General features: G+C 39.2%; 1 protein-coding gene across 2 annotated transcripts; it reads right to left on the bottom strand.

The window, feature by feature from the left end:
• Positions 1-25285, bottom strand: LOC121385688. 2 transcript variants are annotated; one of them, XM_041516458.1, is made up of 2 exons: positions 25108-25285; positions 1-408 (listed from the first exon to the last, which is right to left on the bottom strand). In XM_041516458.1, exon 2 carries the CDS (start codon positions 368-370, stop codon positions 53-55), a length of 318 nt encoding a protein of 105 aa, XP_041372392.1. In that variant the 5' UTR covers positions 371-408; positions 25108-25285; the 3' UTR covers positions 1-52. The 2 variants fall into 2 exon arrangements, with proteins under 2 accessions (XP_041372392.1, XP_041372393.1); XM_041516459.1 differs by lacking the exon at positions 25108-25285 and adding an exon at positions 8873-8939.
• Between the last annotated feature and the right edge of the window lie 2640 nt (positions 25286-27925).

Below are 27925 nucleotides of genomic sequence, written 5' to 3'. Positions count from 1 at the left end.
TTTTCAGTTCTTCTTTTATTGTAACCAAAAAATATTGACACTGATCACAATTTTAATTTTCGATCCTTTCATTTTTGCCACCAACTTCGTTCCGCTTTCCTCTCCATGGGCCGAAGGACCCAGTGAATGTCGACTGCTTGTGATTCAGATTGAGTTGTCCCCCTTGGTCTTTGGCGTAATCCTTGTCGGACGTTTCGTAGTCGAGATAGTCGATGAGTTTCTCCATTCTGCGTTTCTCTTCCAACTCCTTAATGATGTTTCGTCCGTGTTGTCTCCAGCGAGAAGAGTCGGCGACGAGGAAGAAACCACACACCTGACAGAGACCCAGAAGAATGAGTAACACGGTGCTACTGACGACGAAAGAGGCCATCTTGGTTTTTTGGGGGGGGTTTGTTTCACAAATTTAATCTGAAAAACATGAAAGCATTCCATGAAACGAAGGAAATGTTTTATTTAAACGGACATTGCTGATTTTGCTGCATTTTAAAAAGACGTTATCGACTAACAGATACTTTTTAACGACTGTAATTACATATCAAATATATTTTTCTGCATACAATATTAGTGGCTGTATATTAAACGTGTTTCTGATCGTTATAATATTTGTACTAGGTTAAATTTCATTTTATTTCCTAAAATCCAGTTTGGGCTTCTTACAAATATTAAGACGGCCAGAAACACATTGAATATACAGACACTGATATTCTAAACAAGAAAATATATTTTATATCTTAAGTTTAATCGTAGAAATATTTTATTTTTCGGAAACATCTAACAATGCAGAAAACTCAGGAATGTCCCTTTAACGACGCACTCAACACATTTGTTTAATTTACGGTTATATGTCGTCGGACATACGGTTAAAGAAAAACAGATATTGAGGGAAGGAAGGAAGGAAGGAAATGTTTTATTTAACGACGCACTCAACACATTTTTTATTTACGATTATATGGCGTCGGACATATGGTTAAGACCACACAGACAATGAAGGAGTAAACCCGCTGTCGTCACTTCATGGGCTACTCTTTTCGATTAGCAGCAAGGGATGTTTTATATGCACCATCCCACAGACAGGATAGGACATACCACAGCCTTTGATGCATGTACCAGTTGTGGTGCATTGGCTGGAGTGAGAAATAGCCCAATGGGTCTACTAACGGGGTTCGATCCCAAACAGACCGCGCATCAAGCGAGCGCTTTACCACTGGGCTACGTCTCGCCCCTCAACACACACGTGAAGGTAATGATGCCGAATACTTGATAAGCAAATCATTTTCTTAATTATATTTTAATAAATAAATAAAACAAGCATTTTGAGAGTACTGCTAAAGCAATATATGTCTCCCCACCGGGTCCAACAAATTTTCGTAACTGTTAAGTTCAAGGGCCATAATTATGTAAAGTTTGTTTTGTTTAACGTCACCACTAGAGCACATTGATTAATTAATCATTTGATGTCTAACATTTGGTCATTTTGACACGTAGTCATCAGAGGAAACCCGCTACATTTATTCCTAATGCAGCAAGGAATCTTTTATATGACTTTCCCCACGGACAGGAACGCACATACTACAGCCTTTGACCAGCTGTGGTGCACTGGTTGGAATCAGACCCCCCCCCCCCCCCCCCCCCCCCCCCCCACCCCCCCCCCCAATCAGTTGAATATATCCACTGACGTGGTTCGATCCTGCGACGCAAACACCTCAAGCGAGCGCTCATCCGACTAAGCTAAATCCCGGCCTCTTAAGGTAATGATACCGAATACGTGATACGCTAATAATCTTCTTCATTAATTCATAAATAAAACAAGCATTCTGAGAGTACTGCTAAGCAATACACGTCCACCACCGGGCTCAACAAATTTTCGTATCTCCTAAGTTCAAGGGCCATAACTATGTGAAAAATGGGTAAACTACCACGAAAGATGAACTTGATCTGTAACTGTAAGCTATATGTATATGATTTCTGCTCAATATCTTGATGCGTTGTCAACCCCCAACCCCCCCCCCCCCCAAACCCAACAACAATACCCCCCCGACCCCCCCAACAACAATAAAACAAAACAAAAAACATTCGGAAAATTATGTGTGGGACAGACAGACAGACAAGTACGGTAGGGTACTAATAAAACATTCCTTGAAACAATTTTAACGCAAATGTCTTCATTAATTACTAAAATTAGCAAATACTAGTATACATCAAATATTTAGATCAAAGCGAACATTTAGTCCGCGTTTTAAGCCATCCGCTATGACATAGGTTGAATGTCGCTTACAGGGAAGAGAATTGCGGAATATTTATAAATCAATGTGCTCTAATGGTGTCGTTAAACAAAACAAACTTTAACTTTAGTACAAAAAAATATTGACTTGAAATATACATTGTGTGTCCTTTTCAGCTGTCCATGTTTAACAGCTTTTTAAAAAGTTTAACGACACTACTAGAGCACTTTGATATTTTATGTCAAATAGTTGTAATTCTGACTCGTAGTCTTCAGAGAAAAATCCTCTTCATTTTTCAAGGGATCTTTTATATGAACTTTCCCACAGGCATGAAATGAATGAATGAACGAACGTTTAATGAATGAATGAATGAATGAATGTTTAACGACACCCCAGCACAAAAATACACATCGGCTATTGGGTGTCACAAATGGTAAGTATACGAACGTTTAACGACACCCCAGCACAAAATTACACATCGGCTATTGGATGTCACAAAAGATAAGTATATGAAAATAGTATTTATGCCTATATAATTATGTAAAACCACAGCGTGGGGAGGGGGGGGGGGGGGAGTATAATACAATACATAAATCAAGGTAAAGTATATTTTAACATTTTGTATAAAAATCAGTGTTTTAAAAAAATTAAAATTAATTCTGGGTGGAATTTAAAAGATTCCAAAATATTTCTGTTGCCAAATATATCATTTCTCACCCTAGCCCGAGTACTCTGACTGTAAGAGAGCTAGACGGACATTTGGACAGCTATATACGTATATAACTGTCCAAATGTCCGTCTAGCTCTCTTATAGTCAGAGTATTCGGGCTATTCTCACCCCAGCACAAAAATACACATCAGTTTTTTTTTTCCTTCTAAATTCTACCTTCCTTTTTGCAAAGAAAGAAAGAAAGAAATGTTTTATTTAACGACGCACTCAACACATTTTATTTACGGTTATATGGCGTCAGACATATGGTTAAGGACCACACAGATTCTAAGAGGAAACCCGCTGTCGCCACTACATAGGTTACTCTTCCGATTAGCAGCAAGGGATCTTTTATTTGCGCTTCCCACACGCAGGATAGCACAAACCATGGCCTTTGTTGAACCAGTTATGGATCACTGGTCGGTGCAAGAGGTTTACACCTACCCATTGAGCCTTGCGGAGCTCCTTTTTGCAAAAACCATGTATCCATCCGCCTCGTGATTTAATACTCGATTCACTTTATTTCCGTAAAAAAGTTACAGTATGTTTGTTTAACGACACCACTAGAGCACACTGATCTATTAATCATCGGCTATTGGATGTAAAACATTTGGACACCCGACAGACATGACAGTTCATACCACGGTATTTGATATAGCAGTGCAGTGGACTGGCTGGAACGAAAACTGCCTAATGGGTCAACGTCGGGGATCAATCCTAGAGCGACCGCGCAGGTCAGGTCAGGTCATAGGGCTTTACGTGCACATTCAGAGCAAGCTGTTGTAGCGCGCGCCTGTCCTGGGCACAAGAGCCGGCTCCTCCGTCCAGGACAGGAAAGGTGGGGGTGTGGAGGAGGAGGGACCGCCTGCACTGGCAGGTGCAAGGGAGCACCAGCAGCCCGACCGTGGTTGGTAACAGGCGGAGGGTGGGGGTGTGATGGTGCTATGGAATTTTGATGGAGAAAATTTTGATGCCAAAGAGAAAAAGGTGCGCAATTTTGTTTGAGGAAATTGGGCGCAATTTTGAATGGTTGGTCGAAAGAGAAAGTTCCGGAGCTAACATAAGTTTAGATATTTAGTGAGTCGAGAGTAACTCATTAATTAGACCTCTGTGATGCTGGGGTGTCTCCCTAGGTTGCCCATAGGGCCCTTAGAAAGGGCCTGACCGCTTCTGGTCGTGGCATGACAGCCCACCTAACGCGCATCAGTCGAACTTTAAATACCACTCGGCTACGTCCGTCCCTCAACATTTCTTTGACGTGACGTCACAATGCTTTGACGTTTTAATAATGGACCGGCCTCGGTGGCGTCGTGGCAGGCCACCGGTCTACAGGCTGGTAGGTACTGGGTTCGGATCCCAGTCGAGGCATGGGATTTTTAATCCAGATACCGACTCCAAACCCTGAGTGAGTGCTCCGCAAGGCTCAATGGGTATGTGTAAACCACTTGCACCGACCAGTGATCCATAACTGGTTCAACAAAGGCCATGGTTTGTGCTATCCTGCCTGTGGGAAGCGCAAATAAAAGATCCCTTGCTGCTAATCGGAAGAGTAGACCATGTAGTGGCGACAGCGGGTTTCCTCTCAAAATCTGTGTGGTCCTTAACCATATGTCTGACGCCATATAACCGTAAATAAAATGTGTTAAGTTCGTCGTTAAATAAAACACTTCTTTCTTCTTCTTTTTTTAAATAATGGTTACTGATGTTAAAGCGATACTACGTACATTCGTCTGAATGTAGTTTAAAGTTCAGAAAGGTACGTACTGAATTGCTGTTTGTCATTTAATAATCATACTTAGTTTAAATGTGTATAAATGTAAAATATGCATGGGTCTAATACTACCTAATGGCGACTGCTAACTACTACTCTGCGGGACGTGTTGCAATAGTTTCTACAAGTGCAAGTGTTGAGTGGATGTATGAATAGAATTAAGTTTTTCTATTATATATCAGGACCGTTAAGTCGTAGAGGGTGCGTAGGAATTAGTGGATAAGAAAGTTATTTGGTAAATATTAATCCTGTTATGACTGTAAGACAGACCAATATATAATAGGCTGCGAAAGCTGAGGTGTGGAGGTGGGGGTGCAACCCTAATATATTTTGTACTTGTTATTGGGCTTATTATATTAAATATGCCAAGGTCTCACTACACAATTCACTTCACGTTCCACCATAGTTACAAATTGCCACACACACACACACACACACACACACACACACACACACACACACATATATATATATATATATATATATATATATACACACACATATATATACAATGAAACTTCTCTAAACCGAACACCCTGGGACCGAATAAAATGTTCGGTTAAGAGGGGTGTTCGGTTTACTGAGGTTTTAAGAAACAGCCTTGATAACCATTTTTAAAATTTTTACTATTAATATTACCAAGGTACAAACGTGTGTTAAATTACATTTATAAACCAACAATGACCAAATTAAAGTGGAAACTCTTTATGTAGATTGTTGAGCTTTTGTGAACAAACGTTCGGACATGTTGACAATCGATATGGAAATGAAATGCTGTTGACGTACCTACGCAACATATCGGAAACAGAAACCGACTTATTTGTCTAAATAAACAGTGGAACAGAGACAATGAGAATGCAATGAATTAAATTTAGGGTTGCTTTATCGGGTCCTCGTGTAAAATAATCAGATATAACCAGCGATAAATTTGTTCGGAAGAGGTAATAATCTCATTCCCAATAAACACAGTGCACATGATTATTCCCGTTACAAACTTAAAGGTGTTAATTGTATGACAAGGCTTAACCAAAATCTAGGTAACAGAGACTAATTAGAGCATTGTTCGACAAACGCTCAAACACGTCCCGGACACGCTACACCGAGCATGCGCATACCATCTGGTATAGTTAGTAACACCGCGACTTTGACAACTAATTGGTATGGTCAGAGTTTTTAATTGTTCGGTCTTCAGAGGTAAAATTTGTATTGAATAAAGAAAACGGGATCCGGAAATTCGTTCGGTATTCAGAGTAGAGGGGTTTCCGGTTTTCAGGGGTTTATTTCAGTGGTTAAAGCTGCGCTTTGGTGTCGGTCCCTTTGATTTTACCCGTGGTGTATCCCATAGTTCGACCACGGGCGTGTCTGACTTAATTTTAGCGATTGCTGAATTCTCGGAACCGGCGTGACGTCACACGGCCTAGTTACCGATCATCCGGGTCTTTGGGGGTGAAGCAAAGCCTTAGTGATTACTGGTTTACACATCTTCATAAATCAAGGCTAATATTCGTTCCTCGTATTCAGCCTTGACTGGCGATGTCAGAGGCTGAATCCGGGGTGGGCGTGCCTGAACCCTCGTGGATAGGGGCACGTAAATATAGTTACCCATACCCATATTCAGCCTTGATACATGTCAAGAAATCGTGCCACAAAATGCTTAAATTTCATTGGATGCGATGAGATCTGATTGCAACGAATCGCAACGCTCCTTATAGATTCCCATGTTGGCGGGCGAACACTGATATTGCTTTCAAGATAGTCACATGTTACCGATGCTGTGATTGATCAGCGATGTCATCGTGTAAGGGACATAATCGGTGTTACAAATTTTCTTCCAATAGAGGGCACTAGTAGTGGATATCAGTAATCTTGACTACATGTATCAAGGCTGAATACGAGGAACGAATATTAGCCTTGATTTATGAAGATGTGGTTTACATGCCTTACATATTGTCATTTATTTTCTGTAGCTAACACATAGTTGCAATACATCTTATGTGTATTATAACAGCTTGGGTTGCCATATTCTTGGAACCGGCGTGACGTCACACGGCCTAGTTACCGATGGTCTTTGGGGGTGAAGCAAAGCCTTAGGTCTCACTACACAGATGTCATCTGCCATTGAAACCCATGTTAAACTGCCCAACTTCAAGCGAAGATTGCCCATAGAACGGGTTCTCATTGGCACTAACAACATACACCATTGCGAACATACATTATATAAGCATTTATTTTCACTCCAAAATTGAGAACCTTTCCGTCTCAGTTTTTTGCTATATGACTGCATCTGGCTGTAGTACCGGTCCCAACAGGTGGTTCATTAACCGATTCACTCCGGCTGTCACTTGCGCTATATACCCATGTCCCAAAAGGTCGATGCACAATATTACAAAATAACATGGGCAAAATACAGCCAGAAGGCTTACCATTAAACATACATATTGTTTTAATTCTTCACCATTTCCTAGAAGTGAATATGTGAACCATAACATGTGTCACAATTAGGAACTATAGTGGACCATGATGAATGAACTCTCACCCAGAAGTGATCTGTGTAGTGAGACCTTAGTGATTACTGGTTTACATAGAATAAAGTTATCATATTAACTTTTTACATGCCTTACATATTGTCATTTATTTTCTGTAGCTAGCACATAGTTGCAATACGTCTTATGTGCATTATAACAGCTTGGGTTGCCATATAAGAGAAACGAACAACGGGAATCTGAATTAGTATAATCTATATTTAGTACCGATGTATTTCCGTGTACTTTGAATGTCGAGGGGACAAGGCAGGTAATATAATTTTTGTTGATGCAATTTTCAGGTAATGTTAATTATAAATTTTAACAATTTAGAAATGATAAGATAATTATTAATATAATAATTATGATGTGGGCTACAAAATATATAATTTGTATTTATAATAAAATGTGTATGCATGATTAAGTTAATTATTTTTATGATTTAATAATTATTTTATTTCCAAATAATATGTAATAATTAAACAATGGCAAAGTTGTTACTTTACAAGTTCAAAATTACAATAGTATTATTGTCATATCTTATTATATAGATGTATTGGCAACAGTTACGCCTACAGGTCACATATAGTTCAGCAGGAAGTAAATTAGAACATTGTTTTAAAAAGTAACACTTTCACTAACATTAGTAATAAAGTTACAATATAATCAATAAATATAAAATAGTTATTTTCTTTAAACAAAACCCCAAAACAAACCAAAATTAAATATTAAATATTTTCGCTACATTTTTCATTACATTATTTTATCAGTTGCAACATTTAAAAAGGACACCTGTTTTTAGGGAGTAAGCAGCGTTAAAAAGGACGCCTACAGACGCAGATCCGGTGTGTGTGTGTGTGTGTTTGTGTGTGTGTGTGTGTGTGTGTGTGTGTCTGGACACCCCCCTGCTCGTGACCAGAGAGTTGATCTTGACAGCGGGAATATACTTCAAATCCATCTAAAGCTATCTTCAAATACTAGTATGAAAATTTCCTATCAAGGGGGGGCCCTTCAAAGGCTCAAGACTGGACCTCTCCCGCTAAAATTCCTGGATCCGCCCCTGGCCTATAGCACGAGGTCATGGCACACCACCTACTTTTCACTGTTACACTCTTCAGAAGGCTTTAAATGTATTTGAACACCTAAAATTCAAAATGTTCTCGGGGAAGCATGCCCGGGCCCACAAATACATGCATTTTGATCCACAGACATTCGCCCCACCCCGCCTCCATATTCAAATACACTCCGTGGGCCCTTTGTAACAGTCTTGAAAAGTACCACCCCCCCCCCCCACTACCTGTTAAATATGTATCTGTCTTATAATTATATACATGACACAAAAACAGTTTGGGTGCCCCCCTCCCCCCCATGTATGGGTACCCCTCAGTATAAAATCATGGCCAAGCTCGTGCCAAAATTCACCATTTCATTTTATTTCAACTTAGTTTCGTGCTTATACCCAATTAAGGTTCAAGCACGCTGTCCTGGGCTATCTGGGCTGTCTGTCCAGGACATTGTTACAATTGTTAGTTGGTTAGTGGTCAGTGAGAGAGAAGAGGGTGTAGTGGCCTTACACCTTACCTATTGAGCCCTTAAGAACTCTCTCTGGGTTGGGGCCGGTACCGGGCTGCGAACCCTATATACTTACCAGCCTGTAGTCCGATGATCTTAACCACTGCGCCGCCAACATATCTTTATCTACATGGTAATTATTAAGCTGAGCAAAATATTACGTTCTCCACTAAAAAACAATAAATGCATTGTGTTCACCTGCTAAACATGTCATTTTTTTCGGGGCACTTCAAATTTCGACCCCTGCGCGTGCTGTAACCTCACCGTGGTGCAGGGGTGTAACATTTTCTTTGAGAATGGCTAATACAGCACAAAACTGAAGTTTTGAGTAAAATTCAGTATCTTATCTGTGATATTTGTGTTTTTGCACAGTCCTTTACACTGTGTTTTTGTTTAAATCTTGAATTTTTATATTGATGTTGATCATCACTTTATTTGCATGACCATAGTTTGACACCCAATAGCCGATGTATTTTTCGTGCTGGGGTGTCGTTAAACATTCATTCATTCATTCAAATTTCGAGGAGGGGTTACGCAGTGCTCTCTCCTTGTAGGCCTATCCGCGCCTTTAATGTCAGTATTCCCGACATGTTTCCAAGGCGAACCCAATAAATTGCAAAACCCCACATATTTACTGCGTCCAATTCGGACTACAAGCAAGGTGAAATGTGCCGCCAAAATTAAAGTATAAAATTTCTTTATGACCACGATGACGTCATGGGGGCGTGGTACAAGGTAATTACCTCATCCATCACGGGTGTAATGACCGAGGGCGTAGCCTCGATCATTCATTACACCCCACACTTAACGGCCGCAATAACCGTGGTCTAACTAGACGAATCTCTCGTAAAAAGATGATAAATCTTTATTATCCAAAGCCATCCTGGCTATAGGCGCGACATAAACATCAATATTATTATCATAGTAACAGTTGTGCATATATACATAGTGTGATATTTAACAATCAAAATTACATGAATAGAGTATATAAAATGTCAATAGGAGGGTAAACATAATATATTAATTTTTAATGAACATTTCCCTTCTTAGAAAAGCCTTGTATAAATATTTTCCAAGATTGTTTAAAGTTTTTATATTTTCCGAGTTCAATAGTTTGATTAACTTAAACACGGAAGGTCTGACGTAGAAGTATTTCTTTATGTAATTTATTCTTAGATCATGGTAAAAAGGGCAACTCAGAATAAAATGGAATTCGTCTTCGATTGTTTCATTATCACATAGTGTACATAATCTGTTTTCTCTTGGGGTATTTTGGCGTCTCCCGACTTCAATACAAAGGCAATGGTCAGATAATCGTATTTTGGTAATCAGTTTGCTGTATACAAATTCAAGGCGTTTTTTTAGATAGTTCTTGACATTATGAGTAGGATTTAGATGTTGATATAAGAATCCTTTAGATGACGAATCAATTATTCTGTTACAATCCTGGATGAAGTGATCCTCTAAACGTTGTTTAACTGTGAATAAGAAAGAAGTTTTATTTTCGACCTGTTGGCTATCCCATATGTGAGGAAGGCCTACTTCTAGTAGAATATTTTTCACAGAATTTGCCCAATTAAATCTAGGGAGATTGATATCATCTAATAATAATTCGTAGCAGCTCTTTAAAATACAGTTGTTAGTATTTAATATTTTCAGCCAATATTTAATAATTCTGAATTTTCGAGAAGTGGTTAAAGGAAAGCGACCAAGTTCTGCGAATACCATCATATTAGTACATTTTTTACTTACACCAAGTATTCTTTTGCAGAAATCGATGTGTACCTTTTCAATATCTGTAGCGCTATGGTATCCCCAAATCTCGCAGCAATAGCTTAATATGCTGCTAACATAAGTATCAAACAAATATAACTTAGTTTCTACATTAAGGTTACAATCATTAAATTTTCTCAGCAAACCAAATAAAGCTTTGCGACCTTGATTAGCAATGCATTTTTGTGTCTCAACAAACTTTCCATTGAATTTTAATACCAATCCAGATAATTGAATTCATTTACTATTTCCAATTCGTTATCCCCTAGATACCACTTTTCATTATCTCGTATAATACCTCCGTTACGAAATATAAGAACCTTGGTCTTATCGGTATTAATACATAAATTCCACTTATAACAATATATATTTAGACAATTTAACATTTCTTGCAAGCCTTCTATACTTTCTGAAAAAATAACTGTGTCATCAGCATACATTAGCAATAATAAGTTCAAATATTTCAATTCGTAAGAGTTATTGCAGTGGTTTAACAGGTCAAGTTCAATATCGTTGACAAAAAGAGAAAAGAGCATAGGCGATAGTGCGTCTCCCTGCATTAAACCCACACTAGTTGAAAAAGAATCAGAGAAGGACCCGTGGTGTTTAACACATGATTTAACATCATTATACATTGATCTAATTATAGTTAATAGTTTTCCTGTGACACCGTATCCGATTAGTTTATACCAAAGACTATTTCTATTAATACTATCAAAGGCCTTTTTGTAATCAATGAAACAACAATATAAACGTTTTTTATGCGCTAAAGTGGATGATAGCAGACTATGTATGGAAAAAATTGCATCACAAGTTCCATAGCCAGGCTTAAATCCGAACTGGGCATCAGATATAATATTGTGATTACTGCTCCATTGTAGAAGTCTATTGTTAATAAGAGAAGTAAATATTTTGGATATAACACTTAATAAAGTTATACCTCTATAGTTGCCTACATCGTTAGGGTCGTTCTTTTTGTATAAGGGTAGGATGATCCCGTTTGACCAAGAATTGGGGAAATAACCACAATCAATAATGCTATTGAATAGCTTGCTTAAAAACGGGTAATAAAATGTCTTTAAATTCTATGAAATATTCAGTTAACAGAAGATCATGGCCAGGGGTTTTGTCTCGTTTAAGATTTGAAATAACATGTTCAATCTCAGCAGGTGTTATTATTTTATCCAATTCTTCAAAAACACTTTCATTATGGGTATTAACTGAGGTATCGTCAAATTCATCTATCATTTGGGTAATATTAACCTGTTCAACATGATCGGTGTTTGTTAAATTTTTAAAATGTATAAAAAAATCGTTGATTGTTAATGACGTATTAACTTGCTTACGTTTGTTCTTAAAACGCTTGAAGAATTGCTTTGGGTTATGTTTTTTCAAATAATGCAACAGGTTACCTTCCTGATATAAATACATTCGTTTTGCTTTACCTATATGCTGTTTATATGTTTTCTTTTTTACAGCTAAATTATACCTGTTCTCGAATGAAGAATGCTTGTTAAACAAACATAGAGCCTCCTTGTAACTGCGATATAACTCACGGCACTTATCATCAAACCATGGTTTGTCACGGACTGATTTTAGACAATGACCTCCAACAGTTTTACATTTAACAGTGTGGGAACAGTATTGTTTGGTCGAGTCATTTATCAGATGAGTTAAATCAGTAACTGATTTATCAATACTTTCTTTGGTGGGACAAATATTTTGAAAGAGAATCTGTAATTGTTCGGACTTTCCGCTTAAACTGTTTAAAATATCAACCTTGCATTCCTCATTCCAGATAGTTAAAGTCATATATAAAGGATTACCTTTATTAACTACAACTTTGTTAAAAAATTTCAATGAGCAAACAACCTCGATCAAACAGGGCGCGTGGTCAGAAAACATATTAAAATCGCACACTGTAAAGTCGCTAACGATATGAAGTATGTCGTTGATGCAACTATAACATACATACATACATACATACATACATACATACATACATACATACATACATACATACATATATATATATATATACACACATATATATACATATACACATACACACACACACACACACACACACACACACACACACACACACACACACACACACACACACACATACACATATATATATACATATACATATACATAATTTCACGGGAAAGTATGCCCCCGGACCTCCTTAAATGTCTCGTGCCTTGTAGGTTGGCCCTCCCAATGTCCAAAACGTTCTCGCCGCCTAGATGTATATACAAGGTGGAGGGAACACAGATGTGAATGAGAAGAGCCATGGCTAACAAAAAGAAAGAAATAAAAAAGGTTCGCGATGTTAATTCAGTTCAGTTTAGTGCATCAAGAACTGCCCTCGATAGACTACATGCGCGGATCCAAAGGAGAGATGTTGGTACCCACCTCCAATTCGAAGTGCCCCGTAAAATCTAGCGCTTAGCGGATGAATATAATATTGCATTTATTGGTTTTTGGGCGGGAAGTAGCCCAGTGGTAAATCGTTCGCTTGATGCGCGGTCGGTTTAGGATCGACCCCCGTCAGTGGGCCCATTTGGCTATTTCTCGCTCCAGCCATTGCACCACGACTGGTACATCAAAGGCCGTGTAGGATTTGTTGGAATCCTAACCAGGCTTAGGAATACGAATGGTCATTTCCTTTCTTCAATCAGAAGTATAGCCCCAGAAATCCAGATTTTGTTAAAGATATTTAATACAACCATCAAGGATGATTCATCTGATCTTTGTGAAGTATCGTCAGATCCAGATTTTGTTAAAGATATTTAATACAACCATCAAGGATGATTCATCTGATCTTTGTGAAGTATCGTGGGCTCTACGAAGGAAGGAAATGTTTTATTTAACGACGCACTCAACACATTTTATTTACGGTTATATGGCTTCGGACATATGGTTAAGGACCACATAAGTATTGAGAGAGGAAACCCGCTGTCGCCACTTCATGGGCTACTCTTTTCGATTAGCAGCAAGGGATCTTTTATATGCACCATCCCACAAACAGGATAGCACATACCACGGCCTTTGTTACACCAGTCGTGATGCACTGGCTGGAACGAGAAATAGCCCAATGGGTCCATCGACGGGGATCGACCGCAGACCGACCGCGCGTCAAGCGAACGCTTTACCACTGGGCTGCGTCCTGGGCCCGTGCTTGTAAAACATAAAGTCTAGACTTTAATAAAGTCCAGACTTTAACGTAATGCTATTTGAATGGCGTTGCCATGACGTTAAAGTCTGGACTTTATTAAATTCTAGACTTTAAGGTTTATAAGCACGGGGCCTGCCCCCACTCAATCTAATGACGTCACACGCGTACAATTTGTATGGTGTTGTCATGGCATTAGTGTCTCAGACTCTATTAGAGTCTCGAGTCTAGACTCTATTAATAGTCTCGAGTCTAGACTCTAAAAGTTTTATAAGCACAAGGCCGGGCCCCGTGCTTATAAACCTTAAAGTCTAGACTTTAATAAAGACCAGACTTTAATGTCATAGCAACGCCATTCAAATAGCATTACATTAAAGTCTAGACTTTAAGTTTTATAAGCACGGGCCCAGATCACAAAAAAAAAAAAAAAAAAAAAAATTAAAAGAAAAATCATAAAATAAAACGGATACTCTATGACGAAATATCAAATTCCACGAGGAGTCAGCCTAATAAAGATCGGGTTATTGTTTATTTGAAAACCCACGCACTTAAAATGTCAAAACCAGACGCCGGTGAAACATTAGGAAGACTAATAATCAGTAAAATAAATCGGAGTACTTTTGTTCACTGAAATTAACAATGAGTTTGGTTAATCTACAAACTTGTATCACATTTGGACAAAGTTGGATAAAGTTACAACGGAGCGAAAGGAAGGAAGGAAGGAAGGAAGGAAGGAAATGTTTTATTTAACGACGCACTCAACACATTTTATTTACGGTTATATGGCGTCAGATATTGAGAGAGGAAACCCGCTGTCGCCATTCCATGGGCTACTCTTTTCGATAAGCAGCAAGGGATCTTTTATATGTACCATCCCACAGACAGGATAGTACATGCCACGGCCTTTGTTACACCAGTTGTAGAGCACTGGCTGGAACGAGAAACAGCCCAATGGATCCACCGACGGGGGTCGATTTTAGACCGACTCTGCATCAAGCGAATGCTTTACCACTGGGCTACGTCCCACTCCCCACCCCCCATTTATTTTAAAGAAGATCCTTCTCAGTGTTGTGAGCACTGGCTGGAACGAGAAATAACCCAGTGGGTCCACCGACGGGGATCGATCCTAGACCTACCGCGCTTCAAGCGAATGCTTTACCACTGGACTACATGTACGTCTCGCGGCTTTAAAAGAAATGAATGCGTCAAATATGGTGTTACAAGAAAATAATATATGTAGTTAAAAATAGTTAAAAGCATGTTTAGCTTAACGACACAAGAGCACACTAAGAGTAAAGTTTGTTTTATTTAACGACTCCACTAGAGCACTTTGAGTTCTTTATCTTATGATCGGCTACTGGACGTCAAACATGGTCATTCTGACACTGTTTTTTTAGAGAAAACCCGCTGTCGCCACATAGGCTACTCTTTTACGACAGGCAGCAAGGGATCTTTTATTTGCGCTTCCCACAGGCAGGATAGCACAAACCATAGCCTTTGTTGAACCAGTTATGGAACACTGGTCGGTGCAAGCGGTTTACACCTACCCATTGAGCCGTGTGGAGCACTCACTCAGGGTTTGGAGTCGGGTATCTGGCTTAAAAATCCCATGCCTCGACTGGGATCCGAACCCAGTACCTACCAGCATGTAGACCGATGGCCTAACCATGAGCACACTAAGAATATACAAACAAGCAAAACGTGTCGCACTGTCGGTTTCTGCAACGGCACCACAAAACGAAACGGTAATCTGTGTACGCCTTCATGTTTTTAAAAAAAGAAAAAAGAAAGATAAAAGGGAACAGTCTGGTCTATTTCAGTTAAGATAATTATAGCTCTTTATTCTCTTTAAATTAAATCGGACTTTGCGTCTCCGCATATACATCTTGTCGACCAACATTGACGTTATCCATTATTAAATGTCTTTTATTATCGTCTGCTCGTTGGTAGTTAAAACAGAATGCAAGGGACTCATTCAGTAACACCATCTATTTTAGAGGCGTGCTCATACCATAAACTAGCAATCAATAACAAGATTTTGTTATACATTAAGCAAATATGACTTGCTTGAATCATCAATTACATTACTTGTAAATGGAAGATGCACATTCAGAAAAAGAATGAATGTTGTTTTTGTTTTTTTTACCAACATCTCGGGACAAAGGAAATAGCAAAGCTGAGAAGGAAAAATATTTAGTGGTAGTATAACAAGAAAAAAAAAAAAAAAACCCCATTGTTAGAGCCTATTTAATCACATTAACTTTACTAGTAATTTGCAACCCGCACAGCAGAGACATTTTTTTACCATCTCTTGTCCAAACAGGAGCGGAACGTAACTTGCATTTACAAGTAACTCTGACTGACAAAGCGCTCGCTTGCAGCGCGGTCAGTTTATAGGATCGATCCCAGTCGGTGGGCTATTTCTCGTTCCAGCCACTTGCAACACGACTGGTATATTAATGACTGTTGTATGTGCTATTCTGTCTGTGGGATAGTGCATATAAAAGATCCCTTGCTATTAATGGAAACATGTAGCGGGTTTCGTCTCCAAGACTATATGTCAGAATGACCAAACGTTTGATATTCAATAGTCGTTAATTAATAAATACATTTGCTCTAGTGGTGTCGTTAAACAAAACAAACTACCCTAACACCGCCTCGTGTTGCTGTTATACAAGTGACAGTATACCACTTGTACAGTTGTTATCAGGTAGTACTACATATCACGAGTGATTTCAAACCAATTATTTAAAGGGACATTCCTGAGTTTGCTGCAATTTTTAAGATGTTATCGACAGAGACTTTTTAACGATTGTAATTACATATCAAATATATTTTTCTGCATAAAATATTAGTCGCTGTATATTAAACGTGTTTCTGGTGGTTCTAATATTTGTACTAGGTTAAATTTCATTTTATTTCCTAAAATATGTTTTTTTTTCGAAGGCTACGTACAAAATTATTTGAAGATAAAATCCAGTTTCGGCTTTTTACAAATATTAAGACAACCAGAAACACATTGAAATACAGACACTGGTCTATTTAATATGTAAGTTTAATCGTAGACATATTTTATTACTCGAAAACATCTTACAATGCTGCAAACTCAGGAATGTCCCTTTAAAGACAACATGCTTGTAATTATCAAAGAAAGATTGTAAAAGGCAAATCTGAATTTTGTAGTATTGTTTAAAAATTTGTTTAATGAAGAACTATTTCCAAAACCTGACTGTATTAAGCTGCTACAACAAGTAACGACACGACACATGGTGGCGTGATGCCTAGTTGCTAAACCATCTTGAGAAATATTGAAAACTGAAATGACACTACGCATAATGATTCTTAATTTGGTCAGCTTGTAGTCCATTGCACCTATATGTATACGTATGTAAAACCCCCACAAAAAACCAAAACAAAACAAAACAAAACAACAACAAACAAACAAAAAGGACTAAGGCCCAAAACACACTGGAATTGGGTATGGGTCTGGCGAGTATGGTACCAGTCGAAAATGAAACGCACTGAATCGAATGTGACAAAACACACTGCGTCTGTGCTGGCGCGAACTACAGATCTAGCAGCAGACGACATAGAACATACGGTCTATTTTCACACTACCAGACTGGCAGCTGCACAATGTTCGAACCTTACTCATTCATTTTTATATTTTTTTTCATTTGTCTTAATAAACATCAGGAAAGATACATATTAAGCAAGCAACTGCGCAATGTTAGAACCTTATTTTTTAATTTTTTAGTGTTAATAAATAACAGGAAAGAAGGAATAATCGTAATTATTGTTGTTTCAGGCCCGTAGGAGGGGGGGGGGGGGGGGGGGGGAGAGGGGGCTAGGGGGGCTCCGCCCCCCTTTTTTCGCCAGTTTTTATTTCGGGACTTTAAAATGTCTTCTAATGTTAATACGGAAATCTGACAATAGAACAACCATAAAAATTAGCCCCCCCCCCCCCCCCCCCCCCCCCACACACTTTGAAAATCCGTCCTACGGGCCTGTGTTTACCGGTATATCAGAAAATATATCAAAAGACATGAACGCAGTCAATTATACTGATAACACGTCACAGTTACAGACCCAGATGTCAAAATGCACCAGACATGGCGTCTTTGCCACACTCGCCAGACCCAGATTGGGTGTGTTTTGGGGCTAAAGGGTGTGTTGTTGCTACTTCAAATGCATTACCGGTTCGACCGAATATTGTTAATGACACTGACTTTTCTTTGACGGGGCTGACATAAATGTGCGCTCGACCCAAGAGCTGTCGGGTCAAAAAAATTGTCATTAATTATACTGACTTTCCTCGGACAGGACTGAAAATTGTGTGAGAGAAGGGTAGTGCTCGACCCTTCAATGTACAATAAAAGGGTTAAGAAGAAGACGTTTATTTTGTTTAACGACACCACTGGAGCACATTGATTCATTAATCATCGGCTATTGGATGTCAAACATTTGGTAATTCTCATAGTCATCAGAGGAAACCTGCTACATTTTTCCCAATGCAACAAGGGATATTTTATATGTACTTTCCCTATACATAGACAGAAAACACATACCACGACCTTTGTTCGGTTGCGAAGTTAAATCCGGCCCCGAATAAAAGGGTTATCTTATAGTTCGTCCCATCATCCTACAAAAATGTTTTTTGTCAATAATTTTGGTTTGGTTTGATGTAAAAAGAAAAGTAAAAATGTTGGGAAAATGTTGCATGTCCTTTCTATGAACCGGCCTCGGTGGCGTCGTGGTTAGGCCATCGGTCTACAGGCTGGTAGGTACTGGGTTCGGATCCCAGTCGAGGCATGGCATTTTTAACCCAGATACCGACTCCAAACCCTGAGTGAGTGCTCCGCAAGGCTCAATGGGTAGGTGTAAACCACTTGCACCGACCAGTGATCCATAACTGGTTCAACAAAGGCCATGGTTTGTGCTATCCTGCCTGTGAGAAGCGCAAATAAAAGATACCTTGCTGCCTGTCGTAAAAGAGTAGCCTATGTGGCGACAGCGGATTTCCTCTAAAAAACAGTGTCAGAATGACCATATGTTTGACGTCCAATAGCCGATGATAAGATAAAAAATCAATGTGCTCTAGTGGCGTCGTTAAATAAAACAAAATTTACTTTTTACTTTTCCTTTCTATGACTATATATGTAAAAATTACCAAATGTTTCACATCTAATAGCTGATGATTCACAAATCAATGTGCTCTAGTGGCGTCATTAAAAAACAACTGACAAACTAAGTTGTTCTTGGTCGAGTCAAGGGAATTCTACTCTTGTGTATGTTTTTTTTTTTTAATAATAATAAAAAATTATATTTTAATTTACATTTTATCATTAAAAATGATTTTCCTTATACAATGCACGATAATAAATGTTTAACAACACCCAACACGTACACTGACAGTCAAAAGTGGTTTTCCATGAAAATTATACAATGCCCGACATTAAACGGTTTAATAACACCAACCCAGTACGTATACTAGCTGTCAAAAACATTGTTTTGTTTTAACGCCAATGATTGATTAAATGACACCCCAGTACAAAAATACACATCGGCCATTGGGTGTAATAAAAAGGTAAGTATATGAAAATATCTTCTATACAACTATGTAAAAACACAGTGTAAAGCGCTGTATGGAAAATACAATACAATACAAATATTAAGGTAAGTATATTTTTAAATTTTGTATACAAATCAGTGTTTTAAAAAATTTAAAATTAATTCAGGTTGGAATTTCAAAGATTCCAAAACGTTTCTGTCGTCAAACATATCATTTCTCGTCGGCTTCAGTTGATTACACTCCACCAAAATGTGGCGCCACAGTCGGTGTACACTGACAATGTGGAGCACTGTTCAGAATGAACAAATTGTTAACGACATCTCATTACAAACCAAAATGTCGGCTGATTGCGTGTCCAACAAAGGTCGCAAGTACACCATGAATATGATTACTTTTACACCACCAAAATAATCAAGTATTTGCTACCATACTGAGATTTATCTTCTTAATGTAAACGCCACAGTGTACAAAAGAGAGCTATGGCCCACAGTAAGTGCTACACTGAGAAGGATCTTCTTTAAAAATGGGGAGCACTGTTTTGCACCAAAACTATTCAAAATTAAGTTCCAGAGAAGGATCTTCTTTAAAATAATTGAGGAGCAGTTTCTGTCCACCAAATATATCACAATAAGTGCTTTTCGCCTGCTTCCGATCTTCTTTAAAATAAATGGGGCGCACTGTTTACTCCTCCAAAATATGGCTCACAGTAAGTGTCACCACACTGAGAAGGATCTTCTTTAAAATAAATGGGGAGCACTGTTTACTCCACCAAAATGTGGCTCACAGTAAGTGCTCACCACACTGAGAAGGATGCTCTTTAAAATAAACAGGAGCCATTTACATGTGGCACCAAAATATGGCTCCAGTAAGTGCTCACCACACTGAGAAGGATCTTCTTTAAATAAATGGGGAGCAGTTTACACTCCACCAAAATATGGCTCACAGTAAGTGCTCACCACACTGAGAAGGATCTTCTTTAAAATAAATGAGGAGCAGTTTACACTCCACCAAAATATGGCTCACAGTAAGTGCTCACCACACTGAGAAGGATCTTCTTTAAAATAAACGAGGAGCAGTTTACACTCCACCAAAATATGGCTCACAGTAAGTGCTCACCACACTGAGAAGGATCTTCTTTAAAATAAACGAGGAGCAGTTTACACTCCACCAAAATATGGCTCACAGTAAGTGCTCACCACACTGAGAAGGATCTTCTTTAAAATAAATGGGGAGCACTGTTTACTCCACCAAAATATGGCCCACAGTAAGTGCTCACCACACTGAGAAGGATCTTCTTTAAAATAAATGGGGAGCACTGTTTACTCCACCAAAATATGGCTCACAGTAAGTGCTCACCACACTGAGAAGGATCTTCTTTAAAATAAATGGGGAGCACTGTTTACTCCACCTGGCCCACAGTAAGTGCTCACCACACTGAGAAGGATCTTCAAAATAAATGGGGAGCACTGTTTACTCCACCAAAATATGGCCCACAGTAAGTGCTCACCACACTGAGAAGGATCTTCTTTAAAATAAATGGGGAGCACTGTTTACTCCACCAAAATATGGCCCACAGTAAGTGCTCACCACACTGAGAAGGATCTTCTTTAAAATAAATGGGGAGCACTGTTTACTCCACCAAAATATGGCTCACAGTAAGTGCTCACCACACTGAGAAGGATCTTCTTTAAAATAAATGGGGAGCACTGTTTACTCCACCAAAATATGGCCCACAGTAAGTGCTCACCACACTGAGAAGGATCCAAAATAAATGGGGAGCACTGATTACTCCACCAAAATATGGCTCACAGTAAGTGCTCACCACACTGAGAAGGATCTTCTTTAAAATAAATGAGGAGCAGTTTACACTCCACCAAATATGGCTCACAGTGTGAGCACTGTTTACGATCCAAAATAATGTGGAGCACTGTTCACACTTCACCAAAAAACGTGGCACCACTGATTACATCTTCTTTAAAAAACGAGGCAGCTGTTTACACTCGACCAAAATGTGGAGCACTGATTACACTCGACCAAAATGTGGAGCACTGATTACACTCCATCAAAATGTGGAGCACTGATTACACTCCACCAAAATGTGGAGCACTGTTTACACCACCAAAATGTGGAGCACTGATTACACTCCATCAAAATGTGGAGCACTGTTTACACCACCAAAATGTGGCTCACAGTAAGTGCTCACCATACTGAAAAGGATCTTCTTTAAAATAAATGGGGAGCAGGACGTAGCCCAGTGGTAAAGCATTCGCTTGATGCGCAGTCGGTCTTAGATCGATCCCCGCTGGTGGACCCATTGGGCTATTTCTCGTTCCAGCCAGTGCTCCACAACCGTGGTATGTACTATCCTGTCTGTGGGATGATGCATATAAAAGATCCCTTACTGCTATTCGAAGACAGTAGTCCATGAAGTGGCGACAGTGGGTTTCCTCTTTCAATATCTGTGTGGTCCTTAACCATATGTCCGACGCCATATAACCGTAAATAAAATGTGTTGAGTGGGTCGTTAAATAAAACATCTCCTTCCTTCCTCTCTCAATGTCTGTTTGATCCTTAACCATATGGCTGACGCTATATAACCGTAAAAAGAATGCGTTGAGTGCGTCGTTACATAGAACATTTCTTATTTCCTATTTAAAATAAATGAATTTGTATGGCCTATGCGAGCACGACACAAAACCACATCTCATCCTTTATACACCGCCTGAAGGAGGACTATCAAAGTCAAAAAAATATATTATTGGTTGATATAACATATAAAATCACCGTAGGGAATGGCAGAATCTGTCTTTTCATTATCAGAGGCGGATCTAGGGGGGAGGGCAGGGGCCCGTCCCCCCCCCCCCCAAATTTTGCGATAGTTATAATTTTATTACAGATTAATTTTCGTTTTTTTTTACGACCCCCCTCCAAACCTCCCCCAAAGTTCACTTGGCATTCCACCTCATGTCACTGGGGCCCCCCTAAATGGATTTTCTGGATCCGCCACTGATTATCCTTATTGTTTGTTTTGTTTAATGACGGACGCCAGTGGATCACATCGATTATTAATTAATCATCAGCTATTGGATGTCAAACATTTCGTAATGCTGACTCGTAGTCATCAGCGGAAACGCTACATTTTTTGTAATGCAACAAGGGACCTTTTATATGCACTTTCCCACAGACAGGAAAACACATACCACGGCCTTTGTTCAGTTGTGGTGCACTGGTTGAGTGAGAAAAAAACCTCAATCAGCTGAATACCCTTAATGCCGACATGGCTGGGTACTCAACAAAATACAACATCTTTATTGGGATAAAGAGACGCTTTCGTGATTGAAAAAGATGGCTTTTGAGTGGAAATATAGAAATCATATATATATATGCTTCAGTTATCTCCCTAGTAAATTATTTCGATCTGATTATTGAGTTCAATGTCGTTTTATTGCTTTTTAGTTTGATTATTATCGATACATTTGATTGTATTTAAAAAAAACGGGGAAAAAAGATAACAAAATGTAATTCAAACAACTACGTTTTGAAAAATCGATGTGCAATGACGGTAAAATATCTAAAACTGATTGTGGACGAATAACGATGACACAAATGTCCTGTCGATATTTCACGGGTTTTTTTTTTTGTGTTTTTTTGTTTCTTTTCGATGATCGCTTTGTCAGGTTGCAAATACAAGTCTTGAACATTAAGGTAATCAAAACACATTTGGGAAATACTCAAACACCGATAGGGCCTAAGGCCAAACAAAATAAATGTCTGGTCTCTGGTCAGCGCGAGGGGCGAGACGTAGCCCAGTGGTAAAACGCTCGCTTGATGCGCGGTCGGTTTGGGATCGATCCCCGTCAATGGGCCCATTGAGCTATTTCTCGCTCCAGCCAGTGCACCACGACTGGTATATCAAATACCGTGGTAAGTCTATGTCCTGTCTATGGGATGGTGCATATAAATGATCCCTTGCTGCCAATCGAAAAGATTAGCCCATGAAGTGGCGACAATGGGTTTCCTTTCTCAATATCTGTGTGGTCCTTAACCATATGTCTGACGCTATAAAACCGTAAATAAAATGTGTTGAGTGCGTCGTTAAATAAAACATTTCTTTCTTCCTTCCTGGTCATCGCGCGCGTCGATTTTGACCTTCGCGCGTCTACATTTAATTTTTGTTTTAAATTTCCCACGGTACGGCATCGATTATTGCCGGGTTTTTCTTGCTATGACGTAAAACCGTATTTGGAGCCAAAATACCATCGCTTATGAACTAGGACGTGCATTCTGATTTCAATTTAAATATGCCCCTATGGGCCTTATTTCGGTATCAAATATACCCACCTTTTCTGTGCAATCCATGTTTTGGTTGTTGTTTTTTTAAAAATGAAAAACAAAAAAGCCGCGTCGCCGAATAATTCTGGAACTATTGTCTGTCCAGATACAGACATTGTTTTTTGCCTAATCTTAAAAAAAAACCCCTTAAAACAAAGTGGTGTAACAAAGGCCGTGGTATGTACTATCCTGTGGGATGGTGCACATAAAAGATCTTTTGCTGCTAATAGAAAAGAGTAGCCCATGAAGTGGCGACAACGGGTTTCCTCTCTCAATATCTGTACGGTCCTTAACCATATATCCGACGCCATATAACCGTAAATAAAATGTGCTGAGTGCGTCGTTAAATAAATCATTTCCTTCCCTGGGGCGGATCTAGAGGGGGGGGGTCCAAGGTGTCCGGACCCCCCCCCCCATCTCAAATTTGAGAAGTGCCCCCTTTATTTAGGATTTTTAGGTTTTTTACAAATTTATTTATTCTGTCAATGTATAGACCACTTTAGAATACGTCTGCCAGCGTCCCTGTTGTAGCACTATTATATTATGGTCCATGTGAACCGTGTGTAATTTTTCAATAGTGCCTTTTCATAATGTTATGGTGCCCTTTTTGTCTTGGACACACCCCCCCCCCCCCCATCAGAAAAGCTGGATCCGCCCAAGCTTCCTTCTTCCTCTCTCAATATCTGTGTGGTCCTTAACCATGTCCGTAAATAAAATGTGTTGAGTGTGTCGTTAAATAAAACATTTCCTTCCTTCTTCCTCTCGTCCTAATATTTGTAAGTATTCCCAACTGGATATCGTATCCCAGTAATTTCGTAGCTTACGTACATGACAAAGTATACATTCCATTAAAGGGACATTCCCGAGTTTGCTGCAGTTTTTAAGATGTTATCGACTAACTAGAGACTTTTTAACGATTGTAATTACATATCAAATATATTTTTCTGCATAATGTATTAGTGGCTGTATATTAAACGTGTTTCTGATCGTTCTAATATTTGTACCAGGTTAAATTTCATTTTATTTCCTAAAATACATTTTTTTCGTACGTACGAAAATATTTGATGAGAAAATCTAGTTTGGGCGTCTTACAAACATTGAATATATGTAGACATTGCTATTCTAAACAAGAAAATATATTTAATATTAAGTTTAATCGTAGAAATATTTTATTAGTCGGAATCAAACTCGGGAATGTCCCTTTAAAACACCCCAGCACGAAAAATACACTGGCTATTGGGTAGCAAACCAAGACAAATTATATGATTTGATGATCAGGATAAAACTTCAAGACTTTTTAAAATTAAACAAAAACACAGTGCAAAGAGCTGTACAAAAATTGCATATACCACAGAAAGATCAAATAAAAAATTTAGAACAAAAATTAATCGATCCTGAAACAAAATATATGCAAAAAAAAAAAAAAATAATAAAAAAAAAATTAAAACTTCACCTTTTAACGACGGATGCAGTTTTGATGATGCGCAAATTCAATTTCTGTATCTTCGAAGTTAGTCGCGAGTCTGCGAAAAGCAAATCTGACTTCGACCTTTTCGTTAGTTTCTAGGCCGATGGCAGCGGTGGCACACGCAACTAATTTGTCTTCGCTACGAATCCACGACTGGTGCCAGTTTAGCTGTAAGTGTGGCTTAGCAGACGTCGGCACATTAACGAACATGCGGATGAATACAAGAAAACCACTTACCGCGCGTTTTACGTCTGCTTTTTGTCAAGAGAGGAGACTTATTACACGCCTAAAATACGAAAACTACCGCTTTAATCATTAAAATACGAAAAGCATCAAATGTCTGCGCAAACGATGGTAGTATTTTTAGTCGTAATTTCTAATTTAGTAGATTCAATGATATAAATAAACTGTGTAGGATGTAGAACTAGGACCCAATTTCAAAAAACATCGTAGACGTACACCTATTTTCTTTTCTTTTGTCCTTTAGGGTGTATATTACCAAATCAAATCCCATAGGCGACAATAGTAACATATGTGGCTAAAACTCCTACCTGCAGCGTATCAATCGACATAAACGCCACGGATATAAATACTACCAGTGAATCAGAAAAAAATGGGGGTCAAGCTGCTCATTTCTGAAATAACGGGTAGCGTCTATGACTACCCTAGTTCCGCACAAAATTCGAATACTTTTTTTTTACAGCTACCTCATACATGTTTCAAGCACAAGACTACTTGACACAGTGGTATTAGATGAAATAAAATTGCATACATTATTTTCCCAGAAGAAACTTTTTATTTTTATTTTATAATAAATAAAACATTTCCTTCCTTCCTTCCTTCCTTCCTTCCTTCCTTCCTTCCTCAGTCGTCGTTTAATTTTGGTAATCATTTGGTAAACATTTTTTAAAAATCCATTGACACTTGGGTTTCATGTTCCTTGTGCTTGGGAATAACCTTTTCTTTTTGTCTTGCTTTTGCATCTGTTTATAAGCGTTCTCAATGCCAGACAGTTTTTTGTATTTCGCTTAATCACAGTGTTGGGTTACTTCTCGTTCCAGCCAGTGCACCACGACTGGTATATCAAAGGCTGTGGTATGTGCTATCCTGTCTCTGAAATGGAGTATATAAAGTATCCTAACTACTAATGGAAAAATGTAGGTTTCCTCTGTTAAGACTGTATTTCAAAATTAACAAATGTTTGACATCCAATAGTTGGGACACGGCCTCGGTGGCGTCGTGGCAGGCCATCGGTCTACAGGCTGGTAGGTACTGGGTTCGGATCCAAGTCGAGGCATGGGATTTTTAATCCAGATACCGACTCCAAACCCTGAGTGAGTGCTCTGCAATGCTCAATGGGTAGGTGTAAACCACTTGCACCGACCAGTGATCCATAACTGGTTCAACAAAGGCCATAGTTTGTGCTATCCTGCCTGTGGGAAGCGCAAATAAAAGATCCCTTACTGCTAATCGGAAGAGTAGCCCATGTAGTGGCGACAGCGGGTTTCCTCTCAAAATCTGTGTGGTCCTTAACCATATGTCTGACGCCATATAACCGTAAAATAAAATGTTTTGAGTGCGTCGTTAAATAAAACATTTCTTTCTTTCCAATAGTCGATGATTAACAAATCAATGTGCTCTAGTGGTATCGTTAAAGTTAAACATTGCCCCCAACGCTGAAACTGGGGTGGGGGGGGGGGGGCACTGGGGGATTATGGAGAGGCGCCCCTGGACTTGGAATCGCCAGGATACGTTTTTATATTGCCAGACTCACCAGACGCTTAACTTTCCCTGTTTAAATACTTTTTTTTATTTTTTTTTATTTATTATTATTATTATTATTATTATTTTTTTTTTTTTTTTTTTTTTTTTTTCCTTCTCTGGTAGAATCGTTGGGGGCCCCCCCCCCCCCCCCGGAACCTTCCCCGGTTTCGGCCACACCGAAGTCCCCAATACGATGGGTGCCCCTAAGGATGGGGGCACCGAGACTGGAGGGCACGACGGTTGGGTTGGCCGGGGGGGTGCTGGGTGGGTGGGGGATACTCCACCGGAATATGGTTAGGGCGGTAGGCGTAGGCGGTTTTGGCCGTAAGGGGTGTTAGGTTTGTCCGGGGGACTGCCCCCCCCCCCCCCCCCCCCTCCGGAGCCTTCCCCGGTTTCGGCCACACCGAAGTCCCCAATACGATGGGTGCCCCTAAGTAAAACATATTTCCCTATTAAAAAAACCTTTTTGTGGCTGAAGCCTAACCTCTTAGTCACCTGCCACCCCTATTTTGAGGGCTAATTAATATATTTAAAAAATCATTTTAAAATATATTTATATTTAGGACTGCCCGATCTAAATTTGCGTTACAAATTGTTAGTTGTTTGCTGTATATTAAATATTGTTTGGGAAAATAACGCACAAAATTATTTATTGTAAAGTCCTTTTTCCCTGTTTGTTTAAATATCAAAATTGCCCCAGTAATTGTTCTGTCCCAGGTTGGACTACTGGCATCCGGTGGCCGAACCTGGGATAGACATGCTCGAAACCTTCGTGGTATAGGAGCATGTAAATATTTTATTGATTGATTGCAGGCACAATGATTGCCCTTGCGGTTGAGACAAAGCGTATCTTTGTTACATTGTGACCGGCATCGGTGGCGTCGTGGTAGGCCATCGGTATACAGGCTGGTAGGTACTGGGTTCGGATCCCAGTCGAGGCATGGGATTTTTAATCCAGATACCGACTCCAAACCCTGAGTGAGTACTTCGTAAGGCTCAGTGGGTAGGTGTAAACCACTTGCACCGACCAGTGATCCAT

The sequence above is a fragment of the Gigantopelta aegis genome, chromosome 11 (assembly GCF_016097555.1).
Source record: "Gigantopelta aegis isolate Gae_Host chromosome 11, Gae_host_genome, whole genome shotgun sequence".
Classification (NCBI taxonomy): Eukaryota; Metazoa; Mollusca; class Gastropoda; order Neomphalida; family Peltospiridae; genus Gigantopelta; species Gigantopelta aegis.
Note: the sequence above shows the minus strand (reverse complement) of the source record. Positions and strands in the feature narration are given on the sequence as shown.

What these genes read in the sequence shown, in the direction of transcription:
- LOC121385688 (XM_041516458.1), bottom strand. Translation starts at nt 370, where the DNA reads ATGGCCTCTTTCGTCGTCAGTAGCACCGTGTTACTCATTCTTCTGGGT.